The sequence below is a fragment of the Podarcis bocagei genome, assembly GCF_964188305.1.
Source record: "Podarcis bocagei genome assembly, chromosome: 5".
NCBI lineage: Eukaryota > Metazoa > Chordata > Lepidosauria > Squamata > Lacertidae > Podarcis > Podarcis bocagei.
Genome location: NC_138129.1, coordinates 7,035,729 through 7,059,122, shown reverse-complemented (window position 1 = coordinate 7,059,122; position 23,394 = coordinate 7,035,729). Strand labels below are relative to the sequence as shown.

Genomic DNA, 23,394 nt, shown 5'->3' with positions numbered 1-23,394 from the left:
GCGTCCCGTTAGCAGAGTAGCTAGTGCAACTCCAGCAATTATATTAACTTTATATGAGATGATGTTTTCTCAGCATGAAATACTTGCATGGAGGCAAGCCAGGGAGAGGCCGGACGGATTTCAGATCTTAGCAGCATTGCTTGTATGGATGCTATGGGCTCGCAATTCCACGCAGCCATGACCATCTTAGTCCCGGTATTGTCATGCTCAACCTAACCTACTTCGCAGGCTTGTTGTGAGGATGTACTGGCGAGGGAAGAACCTTTAAGCTCCTCAAAGGACAGGTTGGATATCGTAATGGTTTATTATCAGCTCTGCATAAGACTGTTTTCCCAGGTTGATGCTGTTTCGTATGGCACAGCTGGAGATAATCTTAACTGCTATAGGATTCTCACTGGACCAGTCGTGGTTTGTGTTAAATTAGTGGTGGTTTTGTTGCCACTACCGCAATGAACGACTTCAGCGATAGTTTACTAGTGTTTCCCCTGGGGCGGGGGCTTGTAAAAGACAGCACAGTCAGTTCTGCCCTGCATCATCCATCTGTCTTCCTGGGCATAAAATGTTTGGTACAGTGTCCATTAGAAAATGCACCATTCCCCCATGATCTTTCACTCAGTGGACAGGAATATGGGTTAGTTAGCCGCTAAATTTATTAACATGGAGGCAAAGCAAGAACTGCAACTGTTGTCTGAACCCAACAGAAAAACCGAATCGTCAAAAGTGCCGAAGTTGTTTATTGCAGGAGTTGCAAAGGGGAGGGGTAAACCCTAATTTATTCCTTGGTGGCTTGCTAAAGTGAGTCCATTCACACCATTGCTTTCTCACCAAGTGGTCAAGTTTCTCAGTCGCTTTGGGATAGCGGTTTGCATCACCGGTCATTTGACCAAGGTGAAGTCTTCAAAAAGTGAACTGTTGGATTTCTACCGAACTTTTCAAATGACCCTGTTGCGTACAGAGCTCTCAAAGCATCTGAAAACCATGGGGTTGGGGAGGAGGGATCAATTGAGTTGGCGGCTTCCCACAGCTTAAGTTGCATTTAGCTCTGCCACATAAAGTAATCTCAAAAAAATTGCTTTTGTAAAATGAAGTAGTTGCACTGAATTTCTCCCTACGGCACTTGGATGTCCACTTCTGCTGAAGAAAGGTGAGAAAACAGCTATTTGAATCCACACCGAAGCTTTTCAGCTATCTTGACAATCAGGTCCTTCATGTTAATGGGGTAAGTGGCAAATGTGCCCAAAAGGTCTTTGCACGCCACTAAAATTCAACACGCTTAATGGGGCACCCTGGCCCTATGCAGAGTTAGACTGGGCCTAAGCCCAGTGAAATCAAGGAGCGCTGAAGCTTCTAATTCTGCCTTAGACTGGACTGTTAGTCGCATTAAAATCGGACGGCACAATGTGCTTTTGTGCTCGATGCCACAAAAAGGGCTACAGATGGAGAAACAGTCCTATGCATCCATCAAAATGTGCTTGGGCCCTGATCTTGCCATGCGCTCTTGGAGAGACCAGCCCAGGAAAGACCCAAGGGCCTTTCCTCCTTACCAGGAGCATTTTAAGTTGAGGACAAGACTGCCACATGCAAAGCTGGCATACCAGCAGAGCGGGGTGGGGTGTTTGTGGAGGAATTTATCATCTTGCTACTGTAGTTCTCCAACACTACGGAGATCAAACGTCACTTCCTAGAACGATGCATTCGGAATTAAAGACAATCACCCTGAACATGGTGCCCATCACTGGGATGTGGGCACACATATGTGCCACCCCCATCAAAGTGGACCAGGGGCAGTTCTGTAAGAGAGATGGCGGGAGGAGAGGGGGGGCAATGGAAGCTGTGCTTTGGTGTGACACATGTGCTTCCATGCGTCCAAGGAGGCCTGCCCCCGCGATACATTCTCGCCCGTATATCCGAAACCATCTTTCCTTTTCCCCTCCCACTGCATTCCTTTCTTCGTGGTACCCATTCCCGGGCATCTCCAAATGTTGTTTTGAATTGTTTCTCTTTTTTTTTTTGTCTTTTTCTTTCTTCTGATGCCAGGCATTAATGCATAAGTGTATTTTGAAAAGTTAAAATGGGGAGGGGGAAAAAAAAAGATTTTCAGTCTATCACTTGTAACCATATATAAATAAATATATATAAATATATATTAAAAAGTGTTTATTTGCAAAAAAAAAGGAGAAAAAATCCAACACAAAAAATTAAAAAATGTTTTAACTGTAAACTCTTATAGACTTCTGATTTGTGACGACCTGTCCTTTTGGTAATCATTGACAAAATAATTCCTCAGCTTGAGTACTGTAATAAAATAAATATTAATATCGGCGCCACTGAAAACCCTTGAAGGGAGAAATCTATGTACTGTATGTATTTAAAAAACAACAACAACCCACAGCTGTATGAAATAAATGTTTATTGCCTTTTTTCATACTTGGCGTGAGTTTCCTTGCTGGTGAAAAGAAAGCGTGGCAGAGCTTGACCCAAAGAGCCTTATGCACAATTATGTATTGTGCTCCGATTCACAACTTTCAGGAAGTATTTTAAGGTAGCATCTGCTAATGCATTCACCTCACATACAACTACCAGTTATAGGGCTGATTCACACATAATACTAAGCAATTATTCTCCAACCTTGTGCCCTTACGTTGTGTAGGACTGCAAATCCCACCAATCATGGCCGATGGTCGGAGATGATGGGAGTTGTAGTCCAAAATCTCTTGATGGACCTAGGTTGGGGATGCCTGCACTAAACAACGGAGGAGCCTTCAAAGGTCATCACATCCATGTTCTTTCTGTTCCCCACTTGATGGACACCTGTCATTCGTGAACTGAAGCCAACCATCGTTTGCTGCATTTTCTGAACTGCTGGGGGTCTGCTTGTTTCCAAAGGATTGGGAACGAGTCTGATTTTTCAAGCTGATTAAGATGAAATCACGTGGGTGGCACTGTGGGTTAAACCACAGAGCCTAGGACTTGCCAATCAGAAGGTCAGCAGTTCAAATCCCCACGACGGGGTGAGTTCCTGTTGCTCGGTCCCTGCTCCTGCCAACCTAGCAGTTCGAAAGCATGTCAAAGTGCAAGTAGATAAATAGGTACCACTCCGGCGGGAAGGTGAACGGCGTTTCCGTGCGCTGCTCTGGTTCGCCAGAAGTGGCTTAGTCATGCTGGCCATGACCCGGAAGCTGTACGCCGGCTCCCTCGGCCAATAAAGCGAGATGAGCGCCGCAACCCCAGAGTCGGTCACAACTGGACCTAATGGTCAGGGGTCTCTTTACCTTTACATTAAGATGAAAAGGCAAACCATGGTTTGCCTTAAAGGAGGAGGGACGAAATTGCCACACGTCAGGAATGGATCTCTGGCTTGCTCTTTCTCTGTGCAAATCCAAGTGTTTCACCACGTGCCATTCAAAGTTACACGCATCTTGGCATTTAAATTAGGCGCATTTTGTATCTTGAGTTGAGCTGGTAAAGTGAACAGGCTCCTTGCTGCTAGAGAGAGCCGAAATCCCACTGAAATCCTTGCAACATTAGGGTCTGGATCACAAATAATGCTAAGGCATGGCATTTTAATAAATCACAGATTAACCACAAACAGACAAAAGTTTACTTTATTTTCCATCTGCTCCTGCCTTATGTTTAATGTAGTTTGGTGAGCTTCCAGAGTGGGGTGATCAAACAAGCCATAGTTAATGAAGAGTGCTAGGTTCACCAAACCTTAGTTAAAGGCTTGTAAGCCAACAACCAACCCTGGTTTCAGACAGTGGCTTGTTGGCTGTAAACAAACTGGGCAGAGTTCACACATAATGTTAAGCCAGAGTTCAATAAACTATTGTTTAATAAGCCATGGTTTACTGATTTCTGCAAACCAGGCCTATTTCCACCCAAATATTAAAAAAATAATAATAATGGTGCAAAATGCAGGCAAAGCTGCTGGTAGAGTTTTCTAGCGGCAAATTCCATGTGTAAGTTCTTTTATTTTTTAATAACCCCTCTGTGTTTACGCTGTTGGTTGAAGAACGAGAAGCACTCGAGAGACAAAATTGACGCGGCTTTTCCATCTGCTTCCTGCAGCCGAAGCCTGACAGCTGTCCTGAAAGCTTGTAGTTGTAAAAACCAAAGCTGTTTTCGTGGAATAAACATGGCGCATCAGGGAATGGGTGGCTGGAGCCAAACAGCGGCGCCTGATGTGTTGGCATTGAGCATCAGGTGGAAGCTGACTGGAGCTTGCAGCTCTCCTGGGGATGAACTGGGAACATGAGAGGGGTCTCTCGGGAGATGTTGTTCCTGTCGTTCGCAACAAGGGGGCATGGATGGGAGGGCACAGACATGTATCTGCCTAACGCCAAGCTCTTGTTTGTTTGCTGTGCCGCTGGGAAGCTTGCCAATCTGGCAGAGACTGGCGATTCTTTCTGATGCTGACCATGGCACCGCAAAAATTAAATATACCACCGTGGGGTTTTCAGGGGAGGGGACAGGAATTATTGCAGAGAGCACTGAAAAGAAAATTGGAATCTGTTCTGTTACCGCTGTCAGCTTTTACACAAGGCCTTTCCATTCACACCAGGCTTCTTGCATAGCTCAGTTGGTTAGAGTGTGATGCTGGTAATAGCAAGGTTGCAGGTTTGATCCCCGTATGGGGCATATTCCTGAATGGCGCGGGGGGGGGGGTTGGACTAGAATCAGGGGCCAGCAAACTTTTTCAGCAGGGGGCCGGTCCATTGGCCCTCAGACCTTGGGGGCCGGACTATATTTTTTTTTGGGGGGGGGATGAACAAATTTCTATGCCCCACAAATAACTCAGAGATGCATTTTAAAGAAAAGCACACATTCTACTCATGAAAAACACCAGGCAAGCCCCACAAATAACCCAGAGATGCATTTTAAATAAAAGGACACATTCTACTCATGTAAAAACACGCTGCTTCCTGGGCCGTCTGTGGGCCGGATTTAGAAGGCAATTGGGCCAGATCTGGCTCCCGGGCCTTAGTTTGCCTACCCATGGACTAGATCAGGCATCCCCAACCTTCGGCCCTCCATGTTTTGGACTACAATTCCCATCATCCCTGACCACTGGTCCTGTTAGCTAGGGATCATGGGAGTTGTAGGCCAAAACATCTGGAGGGCAGCAGGTTGGGAGTGCCTGGACTAGATGATTGTTGGTGTCCATTCCACATCTTCAGTTCTATGATCTTCTACATGAAAGAATATAGAAGACTTGACATACCAAAAGGAAAGTAAAAAACAAACCACAGGTACTACCTTAGATTACACTCTAATGGGCTGCAAGTTCTTATTTTTTACTTTGCAGTATTTTCCATGGAGAAATTGAAACTTACATTGTAATACTGGTTTAAATAAAGAGAGTTATATTTATTTGACTTGCTTGTCATTTGTGTGCCAATCAGAAGGTTGGGGGTTCGAATCCCTGCGACAGGGTGAGCTCCTGTTGCTTGGTCCCTGCACCTGCCAACCTAGCAGTTTGAAAGCACGTCAAAGTGCTAGTAGATAAATAGGTACCACTCCGGCGAGAAGGTAAACGGCGTTTCCGTGCGCTGCTCTAGTTTGCCAGAAGTGGCTTAGTCATGCTGGCCACATGACCTGGAAGCTGTACCCCGGCTCCCTCGGCCAGTAAAGCGAGATGAGCGCCGCAACCCCAGAGTCGTCCGTGACTGGACCTAACGGTCAGGGTTCCCTTTACCTTTTACACATAGAAAGCACCTCAACTGGGACGCTGCTACACAGAACAGGCATGATATGATTTCTTCTCATGCTGACGGCATTCCTCCAAGGTTGAGGGATCATGGCAATAGGTGATTCGATCAATAGGCACAAAGTTGGCTGGGTGTGTGATGGGTATGCAAAATAAAGAGGGGGGTGATCTCCAGGGTCCCTTCCAACTCTAATTCTGTGATTCTATGAAGTACCACCAGCCAATCATGGGGTTACAATAGACCATTCTACATAGTAATTACAACCCACTCCATTAAATCTAAGCCAGTCAGATGTTCAGATTTTACACAAAGATTTCAAACTACGTGTGTGCCAAGAACCTTTCAACTCCTCAACATAGTGCTCTTATTCATTAACTTGCGATGGCGCATTGTGGTTATCCATCACTGATTCCTGCATTATTCTGTCAAGTCCATGTGCTGGCCATACCGGGGGCAGTGTTCTTTTTCAATCTATAAACTTCAACATCCTTTTCCAATACCTCTTGATTCATTATCTTATTCATTAGCTGGATTCCATTCTTATCCAAGAACAAACGATTCAGTGAAATCGTTCCGCGTAGAGGATTCCCTGCATTCCTTTGCCGGAGATGTCTGCGCTTTTGTGCCAAGCTAAAAACTACCACGAAAATGGGTGTCTTTAAGAAAATGCAGTTTTAAGGAAACAAGAGTTTTCTCCTCTGTATGTTCTCACCTTTGTGCTCTAAGTGTGGCACGAGCTTTCGTGGAAAATGGCCTGTTTCATGAGAGGCATTTGTCGGCACATTCAAGACGTCTCTCTCACAATTCCCATCAGGCCACTGGGTGGCGGTCTTGACACAGATTCTAAGGCATTGCAAAAAGGCTACAGTGACTAGTCACAAGAAAACTGAATTCTCCGCTTCTGCAAAGCTGGCTCTAGCTGTGTGGTCTTTTTGGGCCGAAAAGGCCAGCTTTGCACCTGCCATAGCTCAGAGGGTTGCGGGTTTGAGTCCCACCTTCAGCAAAAGATTACTGCTTGGCCAGGGGTTGGGCTAGATGATCATTGTGGTCCCTTCCAACTCTACAATTCTATATTTCTATGAAAGGCACTAGCCTTTCTCTAGTCTGGGAATGGCAATGCTTCACAGAAGCAGAGATGCACCTAGGGGTCCTTTGCGCCCTTAGAGGAGGAATGGCCGGCTGAGAGGAGCACAGAAAGAAGAAACGTCATGGTGTGTCTGCCCCGGCTGCAACAAAACATGTCTCTCCTGCATCAGTCTCTACAGCCACAGCAGGCGCTGTAAGTCTCAGACAGTTTGACTTCACTCCCAAAGGCGCCCTCTTCCATTGTCTCCCAAGACAGATGGATGCCTATATACCGTTAATATAATATATAATAATAATAATAATAATAATAATAATAATAATAATAATAATAATAATTTATTATTTATACCCCGCCCATCTGGCTGAGTTTCCCCAGCCACTCTGGGCGGCTCCCAATCAGTGTTAAAAACAGTACAGCGTTACATATTAAAAACTTCCCTGAACAGAGCTGCCTTAAGATGTCTTCTGAATGTCAGGTAATTATTTATCTCTTTGACATCTGATGGGAGGGCGTTCCACAGGGCGGGCGCCACTACCGAGAAGGCCCTCTGTCTGGTTCCCTGTAGCCTCACTTCTCGCAATGAGGGAACCGCCAGAAGGCCCTCGGCGCTGGATCTCAGTGTCCGGGCTGAACGATGGGGGTGGAGACGCTCCTTCAGGTATACAGGACCGAGGCCGTTTAGGGCTTTAAAGGTCAGCACCAACACTTTGAATCGTGCTCGGAAACGTACTGGGAGCCAATGCAGATCTCTCAGAACCGGTGTTATGTGGTCCCGGCGGCCACTCCCAGTCACCAGTCTAGCTGCCGCATTCTGGATTAATTGCAGTTTCCGGGTCACCCTCAAAGGTAGCCCCACGTAGAGCGCATTGCAGTAGTCCAAGCGTGAGATAACTAGAGCATGCACCACTCTGGTGAGACAGTTCGTGGGCAGGTAGGGTCTTAGCATGCGTACCAGGTGGAGCTGGTAGACAGCTGCCCTGGACACAGAGTTAACCTGCGCCTCCATGGACAGCTGTGAGTCCAAAATGACTCCCAGGCTGCGCACCTGGTCCTTCAGGGGCACAGTTACCCCATTCAGGACCAGGGAATCCTCCATACCTGCCCGCCTCCTGTCCCCCCAAAACAGTACTTCTGTCTTGTCAGGATTCAACCTCAATCTGTTAGCCGCCATCCATCCTCCAACCGCGTCCAGACACTCACACAGGACCTTCACTGCCTTCACTGGTTCTGATTTGAAAGAGAGGTAGAGCTGGGTATCATCTGCATACTGATGAACACCCAGCCCAAATCCTCTGATGATCTCTCCCAGCGGCTTCATATAGATGTTAAAAAGCATGGGGGAGAGCACAGAACCCTGAGGCACCCCACAAGTGAGAGCCCAGGGGTCTGAACACTCATCCCCCACCACCACTTTCTGAACACGGCCCAGAGGAAGGAGCGGAAGCACTGTATGACAGTGCCCCCAGCTCCCAGCCCCTCAAGACGGTCCAGAAGGATGTTATGGTCGATGGTATCAAACGCCGCTGAGAGATCCAGCAGAACTAGGAAACAGCTCTCACCTTTGTCCCTAGCCCGACGGAGATCATCAACCAGCGCGACCAAGGCAGTTTCAGTCCCATGGTGAGGCCTGAATCCCGACTGGAAGGGATCCAAATGGTCCGTTTCCTCCAGGCGTGCTTGGAGTTGTTCAGCAACCACCCGCTCAATATATAATATAATATAATATAATATAGAATCATAGAATCATAGAATCATAGAATCATAGAGTTGGAAGAGACCACAAGGGCCATCGAGTCCAACCCCCTGCCAAGCAGGAAACACCATCAGAGCACTCCTGACATATGGTTGTCAAGCCTCTGCTTAAAGACCTCCAAAGTAGGAGACTCCACCACACTCCTTGGCAGCAAATTCCACTGTCGAACAGCTCTTACTGTCAGGAAGTTCTTCCTAATGTTTAGGTGGAATCTTCTTTCTTGTAGTTTGGATCCATTGCTCCGTGTTCGCTTCTCTGGAGCAGCAGAAAACAACCTTTTATATTATATTATATTATATTATATAATATAATATAATATAATATAATATAATATAATATAATATAATATAATATAATATAATATAATATAATATAATATAATATAATATAATAATAATACAGTGGTACCTCTGGTTGCGAACGGGATCCATTCCAGAGGCCTGTTCGCAACTTGAAAATAACGCAACCCGCGTCTGTGCACGTGCGTGGGTCGTGATTTGCCGCTTCTGCGCATGCACGTGATATCATTTTGCGCGTCTGCACATGCGTGAGCGGTGAAACCCGGAAGTAACCCTTTCTAGTACTTCTGGGTCGCCACAGGACACAACCTGAAAACGCTCAACCTCAAGCAAACATAACATGAGGTATGAATGTAATCATAATTTATTATTTATACCCCTCCCTTGTTGGGTGGCTTTCAACAAGAAATTAAAAATACATTAAAACATCAGTCATTAAAAATTTCCCTAGCTGCCCTGGACACAGAATTGACCTGCGCCTCCATGGACAGCTGTGAGTCCAAAATGACTCCCAGGCTGCGCACCTGGTCCTTCAGGGGCACAGTTACCCCATTCAGGACCAGGGAGTCCCCCACACCCGCCTGCCCCCTGTCCCCCCAAAACAGTACTTCTGTCTTGTCAGGATTCAACCTCAATCCATTAGCCGCCATCCATCCTCCAACCGCCTCCAGGCACTCACAGAGAATATAATATATATATTATTGTAGGAAGGGGGGTATTGATTTGTTCTTGTTTTGTTCTTACGTATTCCGTGTTCTTATTTTGCAGCTTCCTGCTGTGAACTGTCCTGTGATCTTTGGATGAAGGGCACTATACAAATTTAATGAGTAAATAAGAATTCATTTGGTTACCCGGAAGCGAAGCCATGCTGGGCTTCAAAAACAAGCACATGCACTTTGGATTATGTTCCCCCACGCTATTTATTATTATTATTATTATTATTGCAAATATAGCAAAGGAAGAACAATGCAACTTCGGATTGTGCTTGGAAGCAGAGCAGTTGCTGTTGGCGTTCTTTCAACTCAGGCGAGATATGTTCCCCCCTAGCACTTCATAACAGCTGCATTTTATACAAGCTGCAGCTTCCAGGCTATCTTCCAGCCCTGTGTGCATTGCATGGTGGTAGTCCAGCTGTACATTTAAGGGAACCATTGCCTTGCCCTTTCGCTGTGCTCCCCTCCAAAGTATCAGAGAAATTCTGAGACCCGGACGACCGGTGGAGATGGCCTGAGTTTAAAAAAAGGTTGCCTTGCGTTGCCAAAGTGAAATTTCCATTATTCGAATCCTTGTGCCTCCTTAATTTGCATGCTGGTCTTCCTGTGCCCTCACGAGAGGCTATTAATGGCTCCCCAGGACAGCTGCGCTGACAGTCAGAGAGATACCAGAGAGCAGGCTGTGTTGCCTCCGGCCTTCTTGACTTCAGCTGGCGGCATGTGTCTTTCCTGCAACAGCAGATAATATTCTATCAGCAGGGAGGGTGTGTATGTAAAAAACAGAGGAGTCTCTTGTTCCGGAATCAAGCAGAGAGCACCCTTCCTTTTGCAGGAATGCCTCTTCTGCTCAACAAATGTCTGGCGTGTGTGTAATAAGAGTCCGTTTGGGAGAGATTGAACCCTTTCGGCTCCAGAAACCCAAGTGGCTGGTTAGACACCTCAATCCCATTCACAACTTGGCGGCATAGCTGTCAAGCGTCCCTTATTTGGCGGGACAGTCCCTTATCCCAGCGCCATGTCCCGCTGCTGTCCCTTATTGATGAAGCTTCGTTTGGCTGCTGGCTGGGCTTTCTGCCTTTGGCTCGGAGGGGCTCAGAAACTGAACATACCTGTGCCCTGAAAATCCCTTATTTTGACTGCTGATCCCTTATTTTCGAGGCTGCTGGTCCCTTATTTTCAAATCTGTAAGTTGACACCTGTGCTTAGCGGAATAATTTACGGAACGCTAGAAGCCGCAGAGATCAGGAGCTCGACATTGGTGCTCCCCCTTCAAGGCCTCGCCCCACTGCTAGGCCCCTATGTGGGGACACAGCTGTGCTACATAAATATCTTCAGCAGATCTTGGGGGGGGGATTGAGGGCAGGGGGGACAAAGTCTCCATACTCTGTATCTTGTGGGTCATTGGTCAGCCAGGGAGACAAGAATAACAATGCAGCCCAGCGCTCCCGTTTCCTCCCCCCCCCTTTTTATTAACATATAAAACATATACATTTACACAATACACGTACACAACACACTATCTAAATTTCATAACATAAAACATACCTACATTACTATATATAATACCTACCTATACTATACATAGGGGACGCGGGTGGCGCTGTGGGTTAAACCACAGAGCCTAGGGCTTGCCGATCAGAAGGTCGGCGGTTCGAATCCCCGTGACGGGGTGAGCGCCCATTGCTCGGTCCTTGCTTCTGCCAACCTAGCAGTTCGAAAGCACGTCAAAGTGCAAGTAGATAAATGGGTATCGCTCCGGCGGGAAGGTAAACGGAGTTTCCATGTGCTGCTCTTGTTTGCCAGAAGCGGCTTAGTCATGCTAGCCACATGACCCGGAAGCTGCACATCGCTTTATTGGCCGAGGGAGCCGCCGTTTGTCCGCAGACAGCTCCTTGGCAGGAGCACTCCGTCACGGGGATTCAAACCGCTGACCTTCTGATCAGCAAGTCCTAGGCTCTGTGGTCTAACCCAGTGTTTCCCAACCGGTGTTCCGCGGCACACTAGTGTGCCGTGAGACGTTGGCTGGTGTGCCGTGGGAGGGAGGTGGGCGAGTGGGGCGGTGAGAGGCGGCGGCGGCGAGGATCCGCGTCGAGCCGGGGGCGGCTCCGCGGTGGTGGTGCCGAGGTTTCTCTCTCCATTCTCCCCTCACACACACACACAGGAAATAACACAGGATCAGCTGACAGGACCCAGCCAATGGGGCGGCGGCGGGGCAGCGCGTGCAAAAGGGAGGAGCGCGAGACAGCGGACGAGGAGGAGGCCGGCATGTCCGGGCAGCAGCAGCAACAACAGCAGCAGCAACTCCCGGCGACGGCTCCTCAAGCCCCGGGCAACCCTACTCCCTCACCGGCCTCGGCCGCCCTCCTGCTCCACCCGCCGCCGCCTCCCCCGCCGCCGCCGGCCACCTCGGCCCCGCCACCGCCCCCTCCTCTGCCCGCTATCGCCGCCACCACCACAACAGCCGCCGCCGCCTCAGCTGCCGCCGTCCCTCAGTCCCTCGCTTTGCTGCCTCCTCCCCCCCCACCCCCAAAGCTTGGTGGTTCCCCGGCAAGGGGGAGGAAAAAAAAATTGAAAACTTTCACTTTCGTGCGTCCCTCCCGGCGTGACACTGCGCGCTGACGTCACGGGGCTGTAATGGTGGTGTGCCGCGAGATTTTTTTCATCAAACAAGTGTGCCTTTGCCCAAAAAAGGTTGGGAAACACTGGTCTAACCCACAGCGCCACCCGTGTCCCTACTAGCATATATAAAAACAGACAAAATATGTATTTTCTATATATATTAACACAGCTTGAGAGGGAAGAATATATGGCATATAAATTTTACAAATCCATTAAGCTGTTATTCAAATCACCTCAGTCTACTCTAAATAGGTTATACCAACCTCATGGGAACCCCATAAACCATGGGAGAAGTCTTCGTGCTCAAGCCCCATTGGAATGAATGGATCTGACTTAAAATGAACGGACATGTGGGAAGCTGTGCTTGGGCAATGGTTTAACCATCCAGGCGAAATAGTTTCCCTCTAAACATTGGGGTTTGACTAGATGACCCTTGGGTCTCTTCCAATGCTATGATTCAGTCATGTTTACTTCCCCATAATAAACACACCGAAGGTCTCAGATGGAAAGTTTTACGGAATCAAGTTCCACGACAAACTAACCCGTGATGGTGACTTAGCTTGAATCATCCAGAATGGAAAGAAGTTCATTGCGCAAGCGCTTTTTCCATGGTCCAACAAGCTGTGGAGGCTTAGAGCAGCCAGCCCTCCAAAGAACACAATTCTATTCCTGCCCCCAGCCGAGAAGGTCTCAGCGATTTTGGTGGCAATGGAAAAGATGGAGCAACAGCAGATGCAGCGCTTGTTTGCTTCTCCCCCCCCCCCCCCGTTGCAACCCAAATTGGCAAAATCTTGGCCAAACTGGTCAGAAAAAAATGACTGTGGGACCAGATGATGCCACCAAACTCGGGGCTAATCACCCCACCCCCCAGCTTCCAGAGTGAGTGGCTTGGTGTACGGTTCATACGGCCTCAGTCCAGTATACCTGAAGGAGCATCTCCACCTCCATCGTTCTGCCCGGACACTGAGGTCCAGCGCCGAGGGCCTTCTGGCGGTTCCCTCATTGCGAGAAATGGGGTTACAGGGAATCAGGTGGAGGGCCTTCTCGGTGGTGGCGCCCACCCTGTGGAATGCCCTCCCATCAGATGTCAAAGAGAAAAACAACTACCAGACTTTTAGAAGAGATATGAAGGCAGCCCTGCTTAGGGAAGCTTTTAATGTTTAACAGACTATTGTATTTTAATATTCTGTTGGAAGCCGCCCAGAGTGGCTGGGGGGACCCAGCCAGATGGGCAGGGTATATATAATAAATTATTATTATTATTATTATTATTATTATTATTATTATTATTCATAGAATCCTAGAAGTGGAAGGCACCTGGAGGTTCATGTAATCCACGGGTAGGCAAACTAAGGCCAAGGGGCCGGATCCAGCCCAATCGCCTTCTAAATCCGGCCCACGGATGGTCTGGGAATCAGTGTGTTTTAACATGAGTAGAATGTGTCCTTTTATTTAAAATGCATCTCTGGGTTATCTGTGGGGCATAGGAATTCGTTCATTTTTTTCCTTTCAAAATATAGTCCGCCCCCCCCCCCACATGGTCTGAGGGACAGTGGGCCAGCCCCCTGTTGAAAAGGTTTGCTGACCCCTGATGTAATCCAACCCCATGACGCAGGAATATGCAGCTGTCCCATGCAGGGAATCAAACCTGCAACCATGGCATTATCAGCACCATGCTCTAACCAACTGAGCTATCTGGTCTCAGGCGTTATGTGAGCCTGGTTTTTGACAGCTTTCATACATAATTTCCAGATGACGAGGTTGGATAGATCTTTCTATATCCTTTTTTTGTTTTTTTTAACATTAAATTTTATTAGATGTTACCAAAAAATGAAAAGGAAAAAAAGAAATAGAAACAAAACATAAGCATATATAAAAACATTTATCTACACAGTTTTCCAGAATGTAGACTAGAAAAGAAGAAAGATGAAAATTAAAAGAAAAAATAATGAAGAGAAAAATACTTTTCATAATCAATAATTCCAAATTCATACTTCAAACATTACAATATATAAATCCTAGTTAATATCCTTTTTCGGTTTTGGTGGCTCTCTTCCTTAGGAACATCCTTGCTGAGATTTAGCGGCCTAGGAAAATAAGAAGCTGCCTTATGATGGAACCTGAGACTTTCTGCCTGCAAAGCAGCTGCTCTGCCATTGTACTAGCCTAGTTGATATTCCTGCACTGCAGGGGGTTGGACTAGATGACCCCTGGAGTGCCCTCCAACTACAGTTCTGTGATTCAAAGCAAGTTGGTGCTGCAGGTGAGAATTAAAGACACTGGCGCAGGGGACCTAACAGTACTCCACCAAAGCCAGCACGCTCAGATTCAGCAAGGGGGCGGGGGGGGGGAGAGGGGCTCTGCCATCTCCCTGCTGATAAGAAATCTACTCATCTTCTTGACCCAGGTTTGAGATCTGTAATGCCAAGCAAAGCATAAACCATTCCCAAGGACGAAAGAGTCTTGCAGGGCCAGGGCCTTTTCAGTGATGGCTCCGACCTGGTGGAATACTCTGTCCCTTCAGGATTTAACCTTCTTCCTCCGGGCCTGTAAGACAGAGCTATTCTGCCTGGCCTTTCATTTGAATTCAGCCTGATCTTTTATTTCCCTTCCCTTCTCTTCCCTCCCCCTCCCCTTTTATAAAGACTCCACAGCTAATTCTCCCCTGGCCTCCTCGCTGGCCCAATTAGGACCAATTCAGCCAGCTAGCCCTGGGGATTATCTAATTGATTTTTGAATTTTATTGTTATTCATGTTTTTATACTGTATTTTATGCTGCTTTTATAATTAAGTGTTTTAAATTTGTTGTTAACCGCCCTGAGCCCAGTTTTTGAACCGGGAAGGGCGGGGTATAAATAAATTATTATTATTATTATTATTATTATTATTATTATTATTATTATTATTATTATTATTATTATTATTGATTCACAGATTTGTTATACGGCCCAAGGCTCCTTGCAATAAGTAACCTGGCTACCTTTTGTTTTGTTTTCCAAGTTTTTATTTATACTTTTCAAGTTTATACATTTTGTTAGTTTACAATCAATCTAACATTTCAAAGTCTGACCTCCTTTCCCCTCCTTCTGCGGTTCCTTAACATTTATTTTTAAATATCTCCTGCATATCCAAATTCATTTAATTTACTCATTTAATCATCTACCTTAAATATATACTCTTATGAAACTGCAGGTTATTACAATAATCCCGCCAATGTTTTTATCTGTTGGCAATTTATCTGCAAATATTCAATCAACCATTTCCATTCCTTTATTAAAAAGTTTGTTTTCTTGTTTTCTTATTCTTCCTGTAAGTTTCTCCATTTCTGCATATTCCATACGTTTTTGTATCCATTCTTCCTTTGCTGGGACTTCTGCTTCTTTTCCATTTTTTGGGCAAGTAGCAGGTAGTTCTGTCCCTATAATTCCCAAAGGAAAAGCTTCTGGTTTGGTTTGGTTTTTACAAAAGTGATTTCAAACATCCTTTTCCATTCATTGTATATAATCGATAACCTGGCTACCTTTTGGGAATCATGTGGAGATTTTCAGATCCAGGTAAGCAGGTATTTCAATAGGAAACAGGGGGTCATCCTCCGCTGGCCTTGGGAATGTTTGCGCCTGGATGAGAAAGGCAAACAATGGGAGGCAATTTCAAGGAATGCCAGAAAGAGAGGTGGTAGCTGGAAGCTGGACAAAGGCTAATCAAACTACCCGTATTTTTCGCACTATAGGACGCACCTAGTTTTTGGAGGAGGAAAACAAGAAAAAAAATATTCTGAATCTCAGAAGCCAGAACAGCAAGAGGGAGCGCTGCGCAGTGAAAGCAGCAATCCCTCTTGCTGTTCTGGCTTCTGGGATAACTGCGCAGCCTGCATTCGCTCCATAAGACGCACACACATTTCCCCTTACTTTTTAGGAGGGAAAAAGTGAGTCTTATAGAGCAAAAAATACGGTAATAGTTTCAGTTTGCTCCGAGATAAGGACTGCTCCAAGGCTGCATCGGTGGTGAAAAAATTAAGGTGGCAGTGAGAGAGAAAACGCCTTGCTCTCATATAAAAAGCACATTATTTAAAGTCAGGAGTAAAGAACAGTTTTCCGTCTGAAATTGGGTAACGTTTGTGGAGGCAGCCGGGGGCCATGCCACTGATGGGTAAGGCCCTGGGCACAGCCAGGCTTTTTGTTAGGGGGGCTGGGCTTTTGTTAGGAGTAGAACCATGGGCGTAGCTAGCATTGGGGGGGGGAGCTTTTTTTTTTTTAGGAAATCAAAGCTGTTGAGCTTTCTTGGGAAATCACAGGTAAAAATACCCCGTAAATAGGACATTGAGGGGGGCAGGCTTCTGCTGGAGGGGCAGAACATCAGATAACTGAGCACTTTCTATGCTTTTCGATAGTATTTGTGGATCTAAGGGGGGGGGAGCTGCCTCCCTGCCCCCACCCCCCTTGGCTATGCAAATGGGTAGAGCCTCAGATTTGTATTGATTTTTTTGTTATGGGGGGCACGCTCCCCCCCCACACATGGGCATAGCCAGGATTGGGGGGGGGGGGAGAACCGACGTGATTGGTCAGTTAGTTAAGTATTTCTATTGTTTTACTTGATCTGGGGGGAGGCAGCTCCGCCCATGCCCTCTGCCCGCCTTGACTATGCCCATGGGTGAGGTCACGCTTTCCTAGGAGTAAGCCCCACTGACTTAAGTGGATCTTATTTCTGAGAAAATGTACATAGGTGGCTAAAGCTCTAACTATCTTTTTAAGCTCAGCCCTTTCTAAAAATGCAGAACGATAAACTGCTTGACATTGGCATTTATCTAAGCAGAAGTAATGTCGGGCGATGATGGGCCGATCTGTCCTTTGGAACCAAGAAGCACCCACGTAGCTCAGTCGGCAGAGCAGGAGACGCTTCGTCTTAGGGTCCTGGGTTCGAATCCCGCGTTGGTAAAAAAGAAAGGCGCTTGGATTAGCGATGACCCTCGTGCTGCCTTCCAAATCTAGACTTCTATTATTCTCTTCTGCCCAACTAATTCCTCTGCAAAGGCCGAACTCTTTCAGTTTCTATTCTCTCCCTTTGCCTAAAGCTCTGCTTTGGAGACTCTCCCAAGGCGCAACAAAACTACAGTTCCCGTCGTGCACCGGACAGCAAAGCTTCCGGGTGCTTGTAGTCCTCGCGCTCCCTCTTGCCATCGTATCGGGGGAGCCGGGCACGCCTGGAGAACTACAACTCCCATGGTGCCGCGCGGCGCGCCTCCGCTTCGCCCCCCCCTCTGTCTCCCTCTGCCTCTCCCCGCTCCGCGCTCCGAACAGCTGATCGCGAGGCGCAATGGCTGCAGCAACCGCCGCGGATGCGGGGCGCGGGACGGCGGAGAGCGAAGCGGGAGGCAGGGATCTCGGGGGCGACAGGTAAGGGGAGAGACCCCCCCCTTTGGCAGACGCGCACCTTTGGGTGGGGGGGGAAGGAGGGAGGGAGGGAGCGAGCCCCGGTGCTTCTTCCCGCACGGGGGTTCCCCGGGGAGAGGCGCGCTCCGTTGCGCCTGGTTGCGAAGGGCGCCCGGGGCGGCTGGATGCGCGGAAAACGGAGCCCCGGCCGGGCTGAGCTCGCTCGCCTTCTGCGCGGATGGTCCCGGGTTCAATCCCCGGCACCTCCCGGGATTTGCGGGGAGCGGATCCCATCAGGAGAGCGACTGCCCATTGGCGCAGAGAATGCCGAATTAAAGTGACGCAAGGGTGCCCACTGGAATAAAACATCGGGGAGGGGGGAGAGGTAAGCCCTGTCCCACTCACATAATTGTGGCGCAGGTACACCATTTGAATGGCCTTGCCTATCAGCTTGGAGGGAGGGGGCTCAAATATTTCGTTTGCGCCCTGGCACCTTCCTTTGCGCACCTGAGCACCGCCTCTCTTTGGGTTTCAGGAGTTGGCATGTGGAAGGGCTCAGTGGTCATGGAGTTGGAAGGTACCATGAGGGTCATCTTGTCCAACCCCCCAGCCAGGAATCATTTGGGCCGACCTGGGGCTCGAACCCACAGCCTTGAGGTTTAGAGTTTCATGATCTAGTGACTGAACTATGTGGGAAGACTAGGAGCCCACTGGGGGCATACAACGGAGTTGGCGAGTTTGGCCTCTTACCAGACATCCCCAAACTCGGCCCTCCAGCTGTTTTAGGACTACAACTCCCATCATCCCTAGCTAACAGGGCCAGTGAGAATTGTAGTCCCAAAACAGCTGGAGGGCTGAGTTTGGGGATGCCTGGTCTCTACCATAGGAACCAACTCCTAGGGGCCAAGGTCCCTTTGGCCCCCCCAAAAAATAAAATGCCCCCCGAGTTGATGGGCATTGCCATTCAAATGATGTGCATGCACTGCGTCATGTGATTGATTACATGGGGTGGGGTTTACCTGCCCTCCTCAATCTTTTATTCAAGTTGGTCCCCCTGGTGCTTGCCAAGGAAGGAGGCCCAGAGGGGCACCCAAAAACACGTCTCTCACCTGTGGCTCACACGCTCCCTGGGGTGTCTGAGTGAGGCATGCAGGCACCTTTGGGTGCCTTGGCAGAGAAGTACAAGGTGGGGGCAGCAGTCAGGATGACAACTTGGATAAAATATTTGAAGGGGGGGGAGGCGGGTAAGCCCTGCCCCATATAACGGATCACAATCCACATACACCATTTGAATGGCAATGCCAGTCAACTTTCTTGGGGGGCTGGCCCCCTGAAATACTTTATTGGGGGGGGGTGAATGGTGTGTGCAGATAGCTTCTTGAAGGGCCTAGGAAGAAGAGGAATTTAGGCAGAAGGAGAGATTTAGACAGGTTAGGAGACCTGAATTTCGCATAACATGTCAAAAACAACGAGGCACTTTTGACACCTTAAAGCAGTGTTTCCCAAACGTTTTTGGGCAACGGCACACCTGTTTACCGGAAAAAAATCTCGCGGCACACCACCATTAAAGCCCCGCCCCGTGACGTCAGCGCGCAGCGTCACGCCGGGAGGGACGCACAAAAGTGAAAGTTTTTTCCCTCCCCCTTGCCGGGGTGGGAGGAGGCAGCAGAGCGAGGGACTGAGGGACGGCGGCAGCTGAGGCGGCGGCGGCTGTTGTGGTGGTGGCGGCGATAGCGGGCGGAGGAGGGGGCGGCGGCGGGAGTTGCTGCTGCTGCTGTTGCTGCTGCTGCCCGGACATGCCGGCCTCCTCCTCCTCCGCTGTCTCGCGCTCCTCCCTTTTGCACGCGCTGCCCCGCCGCTCGGCACCACCACCGCAGAGCCGCCCCCGGCTCGACGCGGATCCTCGCCGCCGCCGCCTCTCGCCGCCCGACTCGCCCGCCTCCCTCCCACGGCACACCAGCCGATGTCTCACGGCACAGTAGTGTGCCGCGGAACACCGGTTGGGAAACACTGCCTTAAAGACTAGTCAATTTTATTACGGATTAAACTTTTTGCAGACCAGGGCCCAATTCATCAGCACACTTATTAAAATCTGTTCGTCTTTACAGTGCCCCAAGATTGTTTTCACTACAGCAGACTTAACACCCTTTGAATTGTGTTTGCAAGTTTTGAGTGCTTGTATTTATCATTGTCCTCATCCGGTGATGACCTTTGGGATAGGATAGGCGTTTAAACAAGCAAATAATACTGACCACCGACGAGGTCAAACATTGCTCTTTCTGTTGCCGCAAACTCTCTTCACACCAGAGCCGTAGCTGAGTGATCTTGTGCCCCTGGCAGAACTGTCCAGATTGGGCCCCTAGGTAAAGGTAAAGGGACCCCTGACCATTAGGTCCAGTCGTGACCGACTCTGGCTTTATTGGCCAAGGGAGCCGGCGTACAGCTTCCGGGTCATGTGGCCAGCATGACTAAGCTGCTTCTGGCAAACCAGAGCAGCGCACGGAAACGCTGTTTACCTTCCTGCCGGAGCGATACCTATTTATCTACTTGCACTTTGACATGCTTTCGAAATGCTAGGTTGGCAGGAGCAGGGCCCGAGCAACGGGAGCTCACCCCGTCGTGGGGATACAAACCACGACCTTCTGATCAGCAAGTACTAGGCTCTGTGGTTTAACCCAGAGCACCACCCGCATCCTATGTTGCATTCATAGCTCAGTGTGAAACATGGTTCACCTCCCATCCTCAGTTAATCCGCACAATGACCCTGTGAGTTAGGTTAAGAGGTTGCTACCGACTCCAAGATCACCCAGTGAAACTTCATGGCTGGGTGGGGATTTGAACCCTGATCTTCCATGTCCTAGTCCGACACTCTAACCTCTACACCACACTGCCTTCCTGGAGTTATTCTGCTGTGGGCCAGCTCTATAAATCAAGCAAGTGAATCAATATGGGGAAAAGCCAAATGTCACTTAGAGAAGGATCTGAAATGCTGTATGTTTCAGTCTATAAGACGCCCCCATGTATAAGAGGCCCCCTATTTTGGGGGGACTCAGATTTAAGAAAATGGGGGGAGATGTATCTGTGTATAAGACGCCCCCTAATTTTTGACATTATTTTTTAGGGGAAAAACCTAGTCTTATACACGGAAAAATACAGTATTTTCATTGAAGCTTGAATTTGTTTACTTCTGGATTGTTTCATTTGATGTTTTCATGCGTTGTAAACCGCTTTGAGATTTTTCCCCTTTAAAATATAAAGTGGTATAAAAATGAAATTATTAATAAAAAATAATAATGGTAAATTTCACCACGAAAAGCTGCCTAGACATTCCTTTTTTGTGTCTGTAACCTAGGTTTAAGGTGCCATTTGGCGATTAGCTTATATATCTGAATTCCTAACACTGTTAGCTGGGCTGGGCTTTTTCTTTGTTTTGCCGCTGTAGGTCTGGAATTTAATCCACTGTGGGGATTAGCCCTCTGAGAAGCATGGGCAGTTTTAACCTGTTGCTGACTTGCACGCCTGGCTGTTTTCGAAAACACCTGTGATGTTGTCCTGAATATCACGCACAGGGCTCTGGAGTTGCACATTTTGGCCAACAAGCCAAAGGCATACCCAAAGTTTAAAAAGAGGAAGCTTCCAGCATGATGCCAGTTCTCTGGGAGTTTGTCCGTCTCTGTATACATACATACAAAGAATATATCTGAATGGCAAAAAACAGACAACACACACAAAGAGAAAGGCAAAACAACTAAGTTCAACGAGAAGAGCTTTAGATAATGAAGTCAAAAGAAAAAGTAATATCAAGAGTGAATGAAAATGATGCAATTATGAATCTACAACCGGGGAATCAAATACAGCTTGCATGGTGCAATGAATGAGATAGGCAATTCCCTCCCACCCCCTTTTTTTTGTATTTACAGATGCCACCAAATAAAATCATATTTCTAAGGGATTTGTCACGCATGTGACGGTGCTGTGCTATATTTAATAAATAAAATCCCCACAAACAGAGGTGAAATGAGAAGGCTCAACATCACCCCAGCTGCAGAAAAATAACATGCCATTTTTTTCTGAAAAAGCAATGAACATAACTGTTTTTAGAGAATATTTACAGTCATACCTCATGTTGCGTACTCTTCAGGTTGTGTTTTTTCGGGTTGCAGACTGCCGAAACCTGAAAGTACCAGAACGGGTTACTTCCGGGTTTTGGCAGTCGCGCATACTCAAAAGCGCCGAATTAGGCTTTGCATATGCGCAGAAGCACCAAATCACAACCCGTGTGCGTGCAGACATGGGTTGTGAACGTGCATCCCGCACGGATCACGTTCGCAACCCGAGTGTCCACTGTATAAAGCACATAACTTTCTTGCACAGCTTAGGGGCCGCCACAGAGAAGGCCCTCTCCCAAGCCACCCCCCAGCCTCTGAGGGCAGCGGAACTAGTAAGATGGCCCCCTCTGCCAATCTTAGCACCCCAGAGGGACTGTAGGGAGGAAAACTTTCAGATATTTGTTTGAGAAAATGGCCTCAGGCCCCAGGATCTCGATGGAGGCACTCCCAGCCTCCATATCTGGGTTCGTGCAATATTTTGAACAGCTGCACAGGTGTGTGGAGGGCAGGGGAAGACCAGCAACTGGGCTAAAATGTCAGTGCTTTCCAGAAACTAATGCTAAACCATTGACTAACTTCCTGCTGAGTTACAGTATGGACCTATTATTCCTCCAGCCCTTCCTCTCCAGAGAGCACTCTCTTAGCCTGACAACAAGCCTGCGAGGTAGGCAGGGTATATGTTGCACTACGGAAGAAGAGAAGGATGTGTTGTACGGGAAAGGAATCCAGTTTCTCAAGAACGTTCGGCTTTTAAAAGGAAAAAGAACCCAAAGCTTATCTCCCATGGTTTTCGTGTAAATACATTTTCAAGGCGTCGCTCCAAATCCTGGCAGGTCCGCTATCTGGGGAAAAAAACACATTTTTCTAAGCAACAATAGCCTGCAATTTGAATGCTGGGGGGGGGGAGCAACATCCTTGAAAACGGAAGCGTTTCCTTGAGGGGTAATTTCTGAATTCCACGCAGTTCAGTTAAAAATAGCCCGTTGATAGATTGGGTGGAGCTCCAATGAGCCTCCAAGTTCCCAGTCCATATGGAACATCTCTCTGAAACAAGCCATGCTGGAACAAACCGGGGGTCTGCTGGAGCCCAGCCGCCCATGAATCCCCTCTGGTTTAGCAGGCGTTGTGCAGGAGATCTTCCTCCCGGTGGATCGCCCTGAAAAGTTCCTTTAAGATGTTTCAGTTCTTGCAGTTCTGCTCCAAGGAAAGCTTCCTTGCTTCTCCCCTCTTCCATTCACTGTTGAAATTCAGATTGTTGGCACTTGAGACTAGGAGGGCTGTGTTTTGGTCTTATTGACAAGAGTGTGACATATGCACTGATGGTTCTATGCACTGAATGGCCATGCTGCCTACTCTAAAGGCAACGAAGGCCTGTGTCCAATGCTTGCCCTACTCAAGGTAGGCCCATTGTAGGTAATGACTGGGAGCGGCCATTGAGACCACATAACACCGGTCTTGAAAGACCTACACTGGCTCCCAGTACGTTTCCGAGCACAATTCAAAGTGTTGGTGCTGACCTTTAAAGCCCTAAACAGCCTCGGTCCAGTAAACCTGAAGGAGCGTCTCCACCCCCCATCGTTCTGCCCGGACACTGAGGCCCAGCTCCGAGGGCCTTCTGGCGGTTCCCTCCCTGCGAGAAGCCAAGTTACAGGGAACCAGGCAGAGGGCCTTCTCGGTAGTGGCACCCGCCCTGTGGAACACCCTCCCAGCAGATGTCAAAGAGAAAAATAACTACCA

General features: G+C 48.0%; 1 protein-coding gene across 1 annotated transcript in view; it reads left to right on the top strand.

Annotated features, from left to right (window-relative positions):
* Nucleotides 1-17,446: 17,446 nt before the first annotated feature.
* UCKL1 (uridine-cytidine kinase 1 like 1) overlaps nt 17,447-23,394 on the top strand; it is an 84,717-nt gene continuing 78,769 nt past the window's right edge. Inside the window, exon 1 of the mRNA XM_081196283.1 lies at nt 17,447-17,572. Within this exon, the coding sequence (XP_081052409.1) occupies nt 17,493-17,572 (80 nt within the window). The 5' untranslated portion in view covers nt 17,447-17,492. The remainder of the gene's footprint in view (nt 17,573-23,394) is intronic.